Raw genomic sequence first — 16211 nt, forward strand, 5'->3', positions numbered from 1 at the left:
TTGTAGTTCTTTAAGATAAACAAAACAACGCGTGCAAATAAGAGTAGTTAGCATTCAGAACCACAAGTACCACAATGCACTGCGGCTGAACGTCTTCCTTGTGAAACATGGCTGCGTCCTGAAACACGAACAGAGTTCTACTCAGATTTTATTTATGTCCTTATCATAATTAAATATCCGACTGATTTGGTTTAAACTGTCTCGTTTAACAAGACATTAAGTAAATGCGTCAACGGTATAATAAACCGGAACTAATACAGCGACTGTCACCGAAAAACATTCGTTGTATGAAATCTTAGCGCTGAAATATGGAAGCAGTCGCGCTGTCACGTCAGATTGCCAGTTTGCGTTTAAAGGACTGAGATTCACTGACGACACCGTAAAATATCATTTTCTCCCCCGGTTGGTTTCTGAAAAGCGATGTTTAGTCCTGTAAAGTCTTCTTATTCCAGGGTGAGCCCGTCGGTTGTAAACCGGGAGCTGGGGAAGACCAAGATGAGATAGCAATAGGTGAAACTTTCAGTTTTCTCTAAACGAAACCTAACGAACAGGAGGTTTATCAACACTAAACGTTGCGAAGATGTTCGGGGATCTGTTTGAGGAGGACGGGGACGGCTTTTCCTCCACACCTGGCACAGGTAAACCTGTGAAGGGGAGAGAGTGCGAACCTCCTCCACCCCGGGGAAAAGTCCAGCTGTGCGGGATAAAGAATCAGGGTGGCACTTGTTACCTGAACTCCCTCATCCAGACTCTTCTGTTCACACCCGAGTTGAGAGGTGCGTTGAGCACTTTGAGGATGTGTGTGATGTTTGGTGGTTTTACTCACGAAACTGTCTGTTGTAGAGGAACTCTTCAGTCTTGGACCGGATGAATTGGGTTGTCTGGCTGACAAGGACAACCCGGAGGCCAAGGTGCGTGTGAGGATGAGAGATGCAGCAGGTGTGTGTGTTTTAGAGGGACAGGTGAATAGACAGTTTGTGCTGTGTGATCTCAGGTCCGTGTGATCCCACTGGAACTTCAGAGTTTGTTTGCTCGTCTTTTGCTGGCGGACGAACAGACGGCCTCTACAACAGATCTGACTGACAGCTTTGGATGGACCAACAATGAGGTACAAAGCCCTTGGGGATCTTTCTTTACTTGTCATACAGCAGATGCTTTTGATTTTTGAAAAGGTGGCTTGCCAAAGAGTCACTTTGGATTAAAGCCTCTAAATATAACTATATTAGTGTTTTCTCGGTAACGCTTATTATTCCTTTAAACTATAGAACAACCACTGTTGAACTGTCTCAGACTGAACTTGATTCTTCATTCAGATAAATAAGGATGCACTCTGATGACTGTGTTTTTGTGACACTGAACTCTTCAGGTCTGGAGCGAGAACAGGTTTATCTCATATGGATATGTTGGTTTGTGGGTTGTGTGGGTTGTGTCTTTAGGAAATGGCTCAGCAGGATGTTCAGGAGCTGAACCGGATCCTGTTCAGCGCTCTAGAAAGCTCTTTAGTGGACACTTCGGGCAGCAGGCTCATACACCGCCTGTACCACGGGACGCTTGTCAACCAGATCACCTGCAAGGAATGCGGCAACATCAGTGAGAGACAGGTGAGATGAGAGAGTGTGTGTGTGCGCCACTGAAATTCACCTCACTTTTTTATTCACTTGATTTTCCTTCAATTCGCTTTAGTTCACACTTGACTTTAATTCACTTTCCTTTCCTTTGGTTCTTTCTCAGGAGGACTTTCTGGACCTGACAGTGTCCGTGCGGGGTGTGAGTGGACTGGAGGAGGCGCTGTGGAACATGTTTGTGGAGGAAGAGCTCTTTGAGGGTAATAACCTCTATCGCTGCAGCAAATGTGACCAGCTGGTCAGGGCTGCTAAGGTCAGTCACGACTTTTATCACTTGTTTGTCTTTTTTCATCCCAGGCCATGTTCACAGGAGACTCAAAACTGAGTTTGCTGAAATGTCAAATACAGTTTTAAACTCCTATCGTTTGTCTTAGTTACGCACGTTCAGAACTCGAGTCAATTCTGCTGCGAGTTCTGAAAGTTACAGTTTTTGTAGTACATCAAGCTCTTTCATCTTAAACGATAAAAAATTGGTTCCTCATCATATGACCCCATTAATGTGCAAATAGCGCTAAGCTGCAATTCAAGAGAACTACAGTATTGAGGTAAACCTGCTGTAATTCAGTTGAATAAACCTGTTTAACTTTATGATGTCGCTGCTTGCAGTCTGCTAAACTGAGGGATCTGCCACCGTTCCTCACCATTTCTCTTTTGAGGTTCAACTTCGACTTCGCCAAGTGTGAACGCTACAAAGAGACGGGAAGCTACGTCTTTCCTCTGACCTTCAATCTCAGAGCGTTTTGTGAGCAGGTACAAAAACCGAATGCGTTAAAAGACTAAATAACAGCAGTAATCAAATTGTGCGAGTAATAAAGTAATAAGAATATTAATACACACATTGTTTTCAACAGAGCAATTGGTCAGACTCGGAGTATTCGTACGAGCTCTTCTCTGTCATCATACACAAAGGAGGTTGTTACGGTGGCCATTATCACGTCTATATCAAAGATGTGGATCAGCTTGGCCACTGGGAGGCACCGGTGAGTCTATACTGTATGTACAGTATGACCTGTAGTTTTGTCTTTTCTCTGACCACTCAGGACTTTTCATTTGTATTTTATTAGGTTTTTATGTACAATAGGTAGCATGTACATCAAACATCATCTCTATCTCTTAGAGCTTTTTCTGCTGCATACTTTTTGCTGTAATCCTCTGTTGGGATTTGTCCTCAGGATGAAGATGTAAAAGTTAAGACAAAGACCTGGAGACAAGAGGCCAGAGTGACAGAAGACAAGAGTGAGATTGAGAATTCAGTGGACGCGGATGATCCGCTATCTGTTCTGACCGCTATTCTTGCTCAGGTACAGCATCAATCCATAGAGCTGCTTGTAGCCATGAGGTGTGAAAATGAAATCGCTGTTAGAGATCACAAACTAATATACCAGTAATATCTAGTACATTAGAGCTCGCAGAAGTACTCATTTGAACTAATTGTCCAGAAAAAAATGGTCCAGCACTGATGCTTGTAACATGCATTGTGAACACACTAATCATCGGTTTCACTTCAGAAATATTTAACCATATAAAATCATGTCACAGAGCTACACTGAAACAGGAAGTGATGACATCAGAAGGACGTTTTTGTTTTCAAAACAAGAGCGACTGAAGTCATGTGATGCATGACGAGTTGCGACAGACCTAACACGACAGCTAGTGGCAAAACTAATGACCTACTCTTGTTGGTGCCACTGAGATTTGTGTAAATATTGATTTACTTGCATAGATACAGTCCAATCCGTTCACCGTGAAGCCACCGTAGTCAATGTTTACATTCATATTCCAATTCTTCTTTTTCTCAGGAGGAGTCAAACTCTGTGCTTGTGGATCAGCTGGGACAAAAGCTGCTGAATAAAACCGGCACACCGTGGAGCAAAAAATACAAGAAACAGTACGGCACCATCAGCAAGGTCAGATATTTCATGTATTGACAATGTTAGCAGAGTTGTGAGAGAAAAACAGGGCTGCTTATGTCGTACAAAAGTAAACTAGAAATGCGAAGAAGAGAATTTTGTTTCTAGTACGCAGCTTTTTAACTCCAACACTTCATGTTCCAGTTTCTGCAAAGCCATCCGGAGGTGTTTCTGCTGGTCTCGAATGGAACCCGTGTTGCTCTGAAGAGCGCTGCTCCTGCGGCGGCAGAATCGGTTTCCACCGAACCGTTCAGTCCGACTGCAGCCGTCACGGAGACCACGGAGGCAGAAGCATCAGACACATCCGATGGATGCCACTGGTTCGATCTGAATGACTCCACTGTGACAGCCATTACAGAGAAGGACATAGAGAAACAGTTTCAGGGCAAAGAGAGCGCCTACATGCTCTTCTACAGGAAGTCCACTATGAAAAGACCTCAAGAGGGTACGCTGATGAAATGCGGTTTTAAATCTTAACGTTTGTGTTTGCGGTTCTAATATTGAAACATTACGTTGTGTTGTGTTCAACAGCGATAGGAAACGCTGGATACAAAGTGCCGCCTCACCTACTGGAGATGGTCCAAGAGGAGAACGCAAGACTTCTGCAGAGAAGGTGGCGTCCCGTCCAATTAAACACGCTCACACACCCGTACGACACATTTGTGTTACGTCGAAGTCTTCTGTGTCCGCAGAACCGAGTTTGACGCCACGAGTAACAGCATCGAGGTGCGGCTGCATCTGGCCCCTCGTTACCGCTGTGAGAACGGAGCTCTGCACCCCACGGCACCGAACAACGACTCCATCATCACAGTCACCTTTGATCGCAGACAGACTGTGGGAGACCTGCGACTGGCCGTTTACCAGGTGACATCATTAGTACATCACGTACATCAACTCACGAAGTGACCGGTGAGTGACCTTTGACCTTGGTTTGCAGATGCAGGATCTTTGGGATGGAGACATGGCTTTGACTGTGGCTAAGAATGTGCCGGCTGGATTACACTTGTATGACACGCTGACAGGTGAACGGTTGCTTCTGAACACTCGCTGACAGACGGACACATGACCTGATTTAGTGATTCAGCCGTTATTTATGTTTGTCGTGTTGTTACAGATGACCAGATGTCCCTGTATAGTGCGGGCGTGTGTAATGGCACTGATCTCTTCGTGTGGAACGGAAGAGAAGTGAGGAATTGCTTGAACACCGGCGCCACATAGTGGCTGGACAGATTTATTATAAATGTCTCAAAACATATCTGTGTTTTTATTTTATTAAACACTTCTGTTTAAAAGTGTCAGTATTATATTGTGACTTAAAGAAAACCCTTAAAACGTCTTTTTCAGGTCAATGGTGTGACGATGCAGACCGGCGCTGAATGGGAGCCGGTTTTGCTCACCGTCTTCCGTCCCTCCGCAGAGCAGCTGGGCTGTGAGGACGAGTCTGGGGTCGGGGAGGGCGACGCAGACGGTCTGGTGCGTTCCATGAAAGCCTTCGCTGGCGGGGCCACACTGGGTACAGTGCTCGAGGCCTTAGGTCCCCAGGAGGCCCTGCTGTGCCAGGAACAGAGCCGCCCGGGGGCTGATGGAGGCGGCGCCAGCGGCTGGAAGGTTTTTCCACCTCAGGACCTGCAGAGGACGCTGAGGGACTTGTCTCTGAAAGATGGAGATGCTTTACTGCTCCTGCAGCCGAAAGAACTGGACAGCAGGTGAGGGACGCACACTGTGCCGTTGGTTAAAGTTATAATAATCAAGTAAGATATACAGTAAGTTTACTGTTTCTCCACAGTATCTTCAACATGAATGGTGACATTGTTACAGTGACGACGCCGTCAGACTGTCGGTGGCTGCAGGTGGAGTTTTGCCCACGGAGTGGGATGCAGGAGGAAGATGCGGAGCAGGACAAGAGGAGAAGTAAAGTCTCTGCCTCTGGAAATATGGTAAATAAAGACTTATAAGTGCAGATACAGATATTTTTGGTGACGTTTGCACTGATTTGTTGTGCGTGACTCTCGCAGCTGCTGTCTGAGGTGAAAGCCAAAGCTCTCGAGGGACTTCAACTCCTGGATAAACTCAATGGTAACGGGACTCGATAATTACTAAATAACATTTCCACACGCTCGATGTTTCAGGAGACTCATTTTGTCCTTCATTCATGATCAGGTCTTGAGTGTTGTCTGAGACAGACGGACCGATCTGGAAAACGTTTACCTCCAGGTACCTTCTCAGAAAACATCAGCGTCGCTGCTAATGGGATGTCAAGTTTTTAAGCATACTTGTTTTGCGTGTGTTCTAGTGCACGAGCATCTGAGCGTACGGGATGCGGGGATCAGGTTGATGACATCACTCTTCCTGTGCCCCGGACCGGCACCAACAGCTCAACAGGTGCGTTGTAGAGAGCATCTCTCTCACCCATGTGGACTTTTTTGACTTTCTACTGAGAACTTTCTGCTTTTTGCAGTTGTTTTTGTACTTCAGTGTTGGTCTAGCGCCCTCTGATGGTCAGGAGCTGGAGGTCACTGTAGAGGAGTCGCTAACCGTTAAAGAGGTGAGCTCTCTGGTTGTGTTATCAAGATGTGCGGGAACGTAAGTAATAATGCCGCTTCTTGTCATTTCAGTGCCTTAAGAAAATGTTGCTGATGGCGAGACTTGAAGGTAAAAACTGCTTCTTTAAATGTTTGCAGTAAAGGACCGATCAACATGACCAGATTTATGATTTAAGCATCTGTTCAGGTGACTCGTGGCATTTGAGGCGAGTCGACTGGTGTGAAGAGATCGGAGAGCCCCTTATGGATGAGGTAGGGCACAATAGTTGACCCCCTGCCCAACAACTCATCGGTTTTTGTATTATTTCTAACTTGTTTTAGCTGACTATTTAAAAAGTTATCTGGCACCCCACCCAAATTTAGTTTTCGATAAAATGCTACCAATTAACTAGGGATGTAACAATTCACTCAACTCGCGATGCTGATCTCACATTTCTTTGTCAAATAAAAAAACAAATTCTGTCAATTAACAAAACTATATTGCAATTTTAATACAAATTCCAAATGAAACAAAGTCTCATAAATTAAGACTTTGTCTTTGCTTTTCCTAACTTGCACTTTTTTACATGTTTTTTTAAAGAAATATCAGCATATCCATGTTTACCAAGTTTGCATTAAACACAGCGCCCCCTGCTGTTCAAAACATGCATTTTGTGATTCATTTAACATCTCAACCGACTTGAATCTTCACATATTTTAATCGGAATGTGAATTCTTACATCCCTACAATGACCTGATTGCCTTGACCATGGTTTTACTCTCATTTCCCAGAATGCATCTCTGAAAGAGGCAAAGGTTCTTCATGGGGACACACTGGTGCTGGTGGAGGGGCAACTTCCTCCAAAGGTGCATTCTTGACAATGGTTTTTCTTTGTGTGTTTAAAAAATCCAAAAACGCCCTTTTCAAACAAGATGTCTGTGTTTTTCACTCTAATCTCAGGGTTACCTTAAGCTGTCTGTCAGGATGTCCATGGATCCGTTTGACAGCTCCAGCGTTCCAGAGCTATACCAGGAGTTCCCTACAGGTTGGACTTCTAGCACATTTTTTATCTCTCTATGAAAACGTCTCTAAATCATAAATATCTACATATAATATTCAGCCAGCTGAATGGTTGTGCGTGTGTTTTCGGGTGTTTCAGAGTGCTCTGGATCAGAGATGAGATTCGTTGGATATGTGGAGATATCCGAGGAGGCTTCATTAGATGACTTCAAGACTCAGGTTGGTCAATAGTTGCCAGACGGCACTAGCAGTAGTTTATCTAATAATAATGATAACATCAGTCTGTCTGCTCAGAGGCATTTGTACACTAATGAGTCATCAAATGCAGATCTCCCACAGCAATTATTTTAAATGACTGGAAAGGTCACGGAGAAGTCAGTGACAGTGATTGGTCGAAAAGTGTGGGAACTCTGTTGACGTCCGTAATTACGGTAGAGTCCCGTAAACCCCACCCACCCTTGAGAAAAGCCTTTCTACACTTTTTCAGGTGACAACTCTGCCGGCCCTTCATGACGTGTGCGTGCCGAGCCCTGCGTTCTTGCGCGTGTGGATGCTGGAGGGACGGAAACTGGCTCGTATACTCCGAGGAAAACAGCAGACACTCAGGTTCATTGCTTTGTCTCTTTTACCTCCTTTCCACCAATGAGGTGCTTAAAAAGGGACTTGCACTTTCTCGTTGAATCGGCTGCTAATATTCACCTCCTCCTGCAGGAAACTGAAGCTAGGGAATGGGGCGGAGGTGTGTGTCCAGAGGTTGATGAAAGAGGAGGACCTCGGGTGAGACTCATTTCACAGTCAGTTTATAGAAATACATGAAAGTAACACTGTGTTTTCCTGTTGAAAGGAGAATGTCATATTTCTGTTTGTTCAGGCTGAAGGATTTGCTGCTGACGGTTCAGATGGGGGTGCCCGGAGAGAAGGCGTATTATCCCGCAGAAGAGTTTTTGTGGGACGCCGGACGTGACGGGACCGCCAGGGGCCTGTATGCCGCTTTGGCCACTCAGTACGGTCTCACTCCTGACAACCTGCTTCTGGCTAAACACCTGCCTGACAAACACACCTGGATGCCCGTCTCCAACTGGGTGAGGAAAGAACAAGAGATGAGTTTGAGGGAATTAAGCACTAATGTATATACTGTATTAAATAACATGTTTTCATGAGAAGATATGATCCCATGAAAACTGCAACAGAGCAGTAACTTAAAGAGATCAAAGCTGTGCTATACTGTAAATAAACCATGGTTATTAACCAATTAGCATCAAGTACCGTATCCATCTCTTTAATGAAGTGTATTAACCCTGCTGAATAATCTCAGACTCAGCAGGTCTCAAAACGGAAGAAGAAGAGGAAAGCCGAAGGTTTACAGGCAGCTCCTTTCTACCTGAAAGATGGAGATATTATAGGTGTCAAGGTAAACGGAAACAAGAATCAGCTAACTGCAAAAAGCGCGTTCTGTCTGATTGGCCCCAAGCAATCACTTTATTGATTTGCTGCTGTGCAATACAGTGCAACATAAAAGAAACAGTTGTCATGTTTTTGTCACACTACTTAAAAAAAAGGAAACAGCAAGTACGGTCTCTGAAAAAAGTTTTCCTCAAATTTATTTCCAACTCTGTCCTGAACTATTTATGCTTTTTTAAATTAGCGTCAGATTTTAACGATTGTTTTTTTCTGTCTGTGTAGAATCTGCTAATAGACACTAATAAAGAATTCAGCACTGTGCAGGATGAGATCGGACAGCAGAGACTCAGGGAAGAGGCAGCCAATCACAAAACAAGGTACAATTTTGTTCAAAATATAGAGAAAGTGTTTATTAGCCTTAACTTCATTTGCCATGTCCGACTCAAACTAAATCACGATTGAGATCCAACAGTGAAATCAGATTTTGGAAACGTATTATGGTCTGAATCGGATGTCACAAGCCAACATAACTGTAACATCATCAGAAGTGTCACCTAGAGTTAACCCTAGTGTAATCTTTGGTGTAGGTGCCCTCAGTCCTACAGATCATATCTGAAAAACACATTTCAGTTGGTTGCACTGTGGAAGAAATCTGTTGACTCTGTTTGATTTAATGTTGTCTATTAGGGAAAATGCTGGCAGTGGGGATTGTACACAAAACACAGGCCCTAAGAAGTCCGGCCCAACTAAGAACCGGAAACCAGAGGTGGCCTTGTCCATTAATGTTGGATTGTTCAGGTAACCCATGTGAAGAAGCACCTCGGAGCTGTTCATTGGTCAGACACTGAAGAAGCCAAAACCAGTGGTGCCACGACAGAAACTCCACAGTGTCACGATGTAGAGGCCGGCGTGAAGGCGGTGTCAAAGTGCTGCTTCACAAACAGCTTGTTTTTCAGAACTCGTGAACAAAAGATTTCATGGGCAAAAAGATCTGAAATCCAAACCTCAACTTAAGATGCTTTTAGACTGGAGGACCATTTTGAGTTAATATGGGAATTTGTTTGAACTCTCAAGCCAACAAAGTGACGTCCTCTCAACAGATTTCTTAAACAAAGTGACATCTTGAATCTCAGCCTTTTTATGCAGTTCATTAACAGTTCTCCAGCGAGACCAAGAGAGAACACGGGATTTCTCTGCCTCACGTGTGTTGTATGTGTGTGAAATGATGTGAAGAAAACCTTTGGGCTTAGTTTGTGTTTTCCTTTAAACGAGATCATCACAATACTGTATAACAGATTTGGTTTACACAGAAATCTGTTATTTGTCATTTGAAATGTTTATGCCTTTGAGACATCAGGTCATAGTAAAAGTCCAAAATATACAAATTTTCTTTATTAAAAATGTTCTCAAAATAAACACTTTGTTGTTATTTACCCACCCTCATGTCGTAAACTGCCGATTGTTTACGGGTCATTTTATGAAACTCCCTTTCGGTTTACTTTTCAAAGCTGGACAAACGTGGCCATTCTGAAATGCCATTTTGCGAAAAAGAGCTGTAAAAAGGTTTTTCAAAAGATTCATTTCACATTAGAAAGCCTACAGCTTTGGAACAATAGTCCTATACCTTTACTTTTTCCACCTTGGTTTTACTTACTAGGTTAATGAAGAAATTATGTCCAGTTGCCTGTAGAGCCCAAAGTCATTGTTTACTTCTCATAATTTTAACTCTTTAAACCTGTTGTTTATGCTGTGTGGTTGCATACAGCACAGTTAGACTTTTATTGAGGTTTAATGGTCTTTAGGAAGAGAGACCAACCAATCAGAATTTGGTGGCAGCCCGAATCCTGCGCAACAGTTGGCGCTAAAACATAAATGACACGAGCTTACTAAACAAACACTGTGATATATAAAATACAAGTTAAAAAGAAATCTTAATTTGATCAATTTAGGCACAAGTTCACACATTACTCGTCCGGTAGTTTTACATGATGCACAACAATCTCTAACTAATAAAACAATTACAAAAAGTTTACCAATCCACCCACCCACTTTCAATATGGACCCTTTATTTTCAAAATTCTATGCTTAATTTTTTTGTTTACATCACATTGTAAGTTTTATATTGTTTTATTTTGTAATACTAATTGGTGAAGTAGTGTCGCTTATCAGATAATAATGTAAATAGGCATATTAAGCAAAGGCTTCCGCCTACGCCTTTCTCGGTTAATATGTACTTGTTTTGTTGTGTAAAGTTGTTTGTGAGAACCGAAAAAAAAAAGACATGAAATTACAGGACACCTGTTTGTACATTGTACTTGCGTATTCTCATAAAACAGTCTGGCAAGCCCACATCTTAAATGTAACGGTGAATCTGTTCAAAATGAAAGTATTTCCTCTGCTATATGGAGTGTAACATGTTTTTGATTCAACATGAACAAAACAAATGCTATGGCTATGACAATGTCAAATTAGGAAGTATTTTCATAATGTGTGCGTGCATGTGTTCTGACTCATCTGTGTTGTATTTATCTTCTTATTTTTCATATTTATAAGGATTATCAGTGGTTTATATATATATATATATATGGTTTATGTATTTTATTGTATGTTTATAACTTACAAGAGAGATGATTATCTTTGAAAAATGGAAATGGTATTTTTTATGATGAAGTGAGAACTACTGAATTAGATCTAAACCCTGGATCTGTATCTATGTTTGGCATTGTTCATTTCCAGTGTTGTAGTCGAGACCAGCTCATTCGAGTCCGAGTCAAGTCCGAGTCCAGAGAGGGTCGAGTCCGAGTCAAGTCCGAGTCCTAGGACAAGAGATCTGAGATGAGACCTATAGAAATCTTCAAGAATATGTTAAATGTTTGGTGGAAACAATAAAACTGGCACCGAGCTCATAGAGTGCTCAGTGCATTAAATATACCATGGCATGTACACTGTTTTATTTACTTAGACTGATATTAGTTTAAAAATATTATTAGCTGAGGGTAAAAAAGGCCACATAGTAAGTGTTGTAAAGGTAATTTTATTATAATTATGACTTCCCCCTGACCAAAGATATGTCCAAAAGACGTCTTTTCTGCATCTTTCGATGTTGAAAAAGATGTCCCTTTATTGGCCCATTATTATGTTTTCTGAACGTCTGATATTGACGTACAGGGGACCTTGGTACAATGTAAAAACTGGTTCAAATCTGGAGTTTATCAGACTACTTTCAGTTTTCACATGGAAATAAATGAAATGAGACTCTGTGAAATGAGTTTTGTACCCACAATAATAACCATTATTGTGATCAGTGTTTGCTTTAGTTGGGCACCTGATCCTTGACTTTTGTTAAATTAATTTGTTCAGGTCATGTAGTAGTGTTATAAAAACACTTGTGCACTGTGAAAGACAGACATGCTTTTACAAAAGTTGGGGTTGTTCTCATGGAAATTGTCAGGCTGTAATAAAATGTATTAGTTTTAAACATTATTGATCAATTGATGACTGGTCTGAGTGCTCTGGCTAGTCAATGCACAAGTATTGAGAGAAAATAAACAAACATATTTCACTGACATCAACCCTCAACAATGATGACAATCGTCAAAATAATTCAGATAAACAGATCGCCCAGCATGCATTGCAGCATGAAGCTTTCTTTTGTTGATTGTCACCATTGTTGAGTTTCATATGCAGATTCTTGATGTCGTTGTGTGTTAAAAGTGGTTTAACAGATTGTGAATATGTTAATTCCTAAACAAATCACAGTATATCAAACTACAGATCCACAGAGCTGACACATTAATAAAACAAACCCAATTATTAACAGTGATCTAAACTATTTCAAAATGCATGCATTACCATTCAGAAGTAATCATCTCTTTGCTACAACTAATTTATTTTAACACACAGTTATGGCTGAAGGAAACCTAATTTAACATCAAAATAGAAGAGCCAAGAGCTCAACTAAAGCTAAAAAAGATCACAATAATGGTGATTTTTGCAGGTACAAAAGTGATACTGATTCATTGCAATGAACATTGACAAATCATAACCTTGATTCAATGGTTGCTTGCTATCTTACTGCACTCAAATCATTCAATTCAGTTTATTTCAAAGAGTCTCACTTAATTTATTTCCATGTGTAAACTCAAAATTTCAACCAGTTTTTACTTTGTACAGACTGGACATCAATATTAGACAATCAGGAGACGCCATGAAAAGCTGTAGAAACAACTTTCACTTTTGGCCCATAAAGGGACATCTTTTCAATGTATTTAATATTTTTGCTGGGCAGTGTTAATTTTGACAGCAAATTTTGATTTAGTTTTAGTCTAGTTTTAGTCGACGAAATATGAAAAACATTTTAGTCGAATAAATGATCTTTTTTAGCTTTAGTTGAGCTCTTGGCTCTTCTATTTTAATGTTAAATTAGGTTTATATTTAGTCTACTAAAATCTAAATGGTTTAAATAATTTACTTGGTGTAATTAAATGTTCCATACAAAGATTCAACTGTTTTGACATAATTTACTTCACCTTAGAATGAAATGAAACCAGGTCATTACCTTTATAAAGTTCAGTAACTAGATTTGCATTGTTGGGACACAGAATATTCGACCATGAACGACACGTTCCAGTTCATTCAATCCCATTTGACTCAAATGACTCGTTAAGTAGGGCGTGCTCATTCAGTTCATTCAACCAATGAAACGCTCGCTCTGACAGGGCTCACACTCAAAGGCTATTGGCTCATGGCATGCCTCTTTGAAGTAAGCGCTTTCAAAAAGACATATGATATCAATTGTATTACATTTCTTTAGTCATGCAAACGTGTTACATATTTGGATCGAATGTACAGTTTGACTCACTTCATCACTTCTATAATCAGTAGAGGACAGCGCTGGTTTCTTTTTGCTGACTTTATGTTGCATTTCACGTTATGCAGCAGCTCGTGTTAAGTTAACATTGGCATATAAAAACACTTGAGCTCCTTCGTAATGTGTTTCGGGGTGACTCACCTGCAGTCGCGCTTCAAGTTTGCGGCGTTTTACCGGCGATCGTGAAGGAAAATAAGACGCTTTGTAACCCGCGTGGAGACACAGAATACACGTGTGTGCTTCCCCTTCTCCCAGAGACTTCTCTCTACCGTTTATATGAGATGAGCACATGCGCGCAAACTGATGTCCGCCAGGTGGGACAAGAATATTTTACTCTCGTTTTTATTTCATGCATTCATTTTGATTTAGTTATCGTCTCGTTTTCGTCAGTGAAAACATGTCATTAACGAATACTTTTCGTCATAGTTTTCGTTAAATTAACACTGTTGCTGGGACTCGAGTGGACTCGGGCATAAGTCCAATTCCGAACACGTTCGAGTACGAGTCGAGACCGAGTCAAAATGCACACAAGTCCATGACAAGACCAAGATAATTAAAATACGGTCTCGAGACCGAGATCCCAGTGACGGCTTTTTGTACCTTTATTTTATGACAGTGGGGCGTATTCTGTTTACGTATCACATGTCATGACCTGTCGCGAGTCAATATAAACGAGCAAGATTGCTTTCAGTACATCACCATCAACGAGCAGATCGACATTCACTATGTCTACAATGGAGAAAGAAGTTGTTCTGGAGGCCCTTTCTGCTCTCCTCGGCGTTCCTGTGAAGTCTGGATCAAAAGGAGCGTCAAATGTTGATGAACTCAGCATATGGAATTTGTTGTCCACACTTTTGTTTGGAAGACTTACGACTGATCTCGTGCTGGGAGGTCTCGGTGAAGGCTTACGCGATGAGCTGTTCGTGGACATGGATGAGTTCTTTGACCCAAAGTATGATTATGATTTCACACGCTGCAATGACAAGTCAACTTGCATGCGGGGCAATGAGGCATACAAACGGCCCTGTGGATGGAACCGCATTGCTGTCAAAGTCCTGGATAAGTATCCTGATGGAAATGTGTGGCTGGGCACAGATGGATGGAGGAGTCACTCGGTGGCTGGCGAGTGGCCCGTCTCTTATCACGGGACCAGCATCGAGGGGGCTAAAAGTATCGTCACATCACATTACAAAGCAGGTCCTAGAGATCTGTACGGCAGAGGAATCTATTCAACATATGACATCGATCAGGCTTCTGGTTACAGCAAAGAATTTACATCCAAAACCAATGGGAAGACCTACAGAGTCCTGATGCAGAACAGAATCAATCCACAAATGAGGAAAGTGTGCAAAAGAACAGATTACTGGCTGATCGAGATTCCCGAAGGCACCTCACCTGAGAAAGAGAGAGAGATCGTGGAGAACTCAATTCGCCCGTATGGCATTCTGCTGAAACAGGTGTGAGCATATACGTAGTCATCATGGCACCTCTACTTTCTTCCCCAGTCACATCAACAATATCAATAAATCCAAACTCAAACCTTACTAAGCAATATTGTGTACCTGTCTTTGTGTTGATGTATGATGTGTAACCTTGTGACCTTTTTTCTTTGATTCTAGTACTGAAAATCTGTTATGTTTTGTAACTGTTAAGCATCCTTGAGCTATGGAAAGTCACTATATAGGTTGAACCTATTAGTATTATTATTGTTGTATTTCATTTTTCTTAATTTTCTTGGTCTTGGTATTGAAATGAATATGAATGAAAATCACACTTATCCGGATCACATGAGGAGTTTCTTTTGAAATAAGTTGTAACAGGCACTTAATATTGTTGCATTAAAGATCCTTCCTTTTGCGTCACACGTTGTCGTGTGTTTCTTTCGCTTTTATTTTTGTCATCTGGACACACCTAAAACATTCTGGTTGACGCTACAATGCGAGAATTCCTTACACCATCATCCTCAATTTACTGTACTTCTATAGAAAGATTGCAAGTTAACAAAATGAAATGAATCTGTTTTATAAATTCTCTTAGTTCAGTTTTCTAGGATTAGCATCTAAAATAGCAGTAGGGGGAATTTAATATAAATGAACAATACGTTGAATCAGTTGTTGTTTGTACTGTATACTTTGTGTTGCTCATGTATGCATAATTGAACGTATATGTTTAATGTTTTTTTCATACTTCAAACATGATTGCTGATGTATCCATATTAAACAAGAGTTAAGCAAAACCATCAGGTCGATTTTGCTCTACTCAGGATCTAATCTTTGAGCTTTTCTTAATAAGCACATTATTGGAATGACACTAAATTATAAAATAATTCAATCAAACATCAAACACAGTCAAACATAATTATGAACTCTGCATTTGAGGCAAAACCAATGTTTTTACACTGTTTTTGAACACTCTACAACCATTATTTTTTTAGTTTTACAGTTTAGTCATTTCTTACATAAGAGACATTAACACTCTTTTGCGAACACCTTCAATGAATGACATTGTTTCATAATATAGCAGTACTTGGAGTAAGCAGTACTTTGAACCTTGTTACTCTTTGGAAAGACCGATATTTTCCATAAACCACGTGTTTCTTCGCCTGAGGGAATGTAATGTAAGAATGAAAGTGAAAGTTGCAGAACCTAGGTTATAAAAGTGAGGAAGAGAACGCATAAAACAAAGTCTGAAGCATCAAGTCATGGTGGATAAAAATGTAAGATTTTAACTCCTTTTTCCGCTAAAGAAGAATCAAGATTCAAATGTTTAAAGTGGACGACCGAGATGTCACTCCGCACCGCTTGTGTCAGTGGTTGGTGAGTGGCCCGTCTCCTATCACAAAACCAGCATGAACAGTGCTGA

General features: G+C 41.2%; 1 protein-coding gene across 1 annotated transcript; it reads left to right on the top strand.

The window, feature by feature from the left end:
• The first annotated feature begins 87 nt into the window (after positions 1-87).
• usp40 (ubiquitin specific peptidase 40) lies at positions 88-9909 on the top strand. The gene is made up of 31 exons (XM_057338831.1): positions 88-776; positions 844-911; positions 995-1108; positions 1437-1601; positions 1732-1878; positions 2232-2375; positions 2477-2605; positions 2798-2926; positions 3425-3532; positions 3680-3980; positions 4067-4148; positions 4228-4399; positions 4473-4557; positions 4650-4720; positions 4880-5241; positions 5322-5472; positions 5551-5611; positions 5696-5749; positions 5829-5917; positions 5994-6080; positions 6151-6187; positions 6266-6330; positions 6850-6924; positions 7019-7103; positions 7218-7297; positions 7566-7684; positions 7790-7855; positions 7950-8160; positions 8394-8489; positions 8762-8856; positions 9167-9909. Exons 1-31 carry the CDS (start codon positions 581-583, stop codon positions 9279-9281), a joined length of 3759 nt encoding a protein of 1252 aa, XP_057194814.1. The 5' UTR covers positions 88-580; the 3' UTR covers positions 9282-9909.
• Positions 9910-16211: the final 6302 nt, after the last annotated feature.

Source organism: Triplophysa rosa, linkage group LG7, assembly GCF_024868665.1.
Source record: "Triplophysa rosa linkage group LG7, Trosa_1v2, whole genome shotgun sequence".
In the NCBI taxonomy this organism is placed as follows: Eukaryota; Metazoa; Chordata; class Actinopteri; order Cypriniformes; family Nemacheilidae; genus Triplophysa; species Triplophysa rosa.

Bases quoted from the DNA above. Each gene is read 5' to 3' on its own strand.
- usp40 (XM_057338831.1), top strand. From the start codon at position 581: ATGTTCGGGGATCTGTTTGAGGAGGACGGGGACGGCTTTTCCTCCACA. The intron at 3,981-4,066 runs GTACGCTGATGA...TGTGTTCAACAG, and splicing joins TATGAAAAGACCTCAAGAGG to CGATAGGAAACGCTGGATAC. The intron at 7,685-7,789 runs GTTCATTGCTTT...CTCCTCCTGCAG, and splicing joins GGAAAACAGCAGACACTCAG to GAAACTGAAGCTAGGGAATG.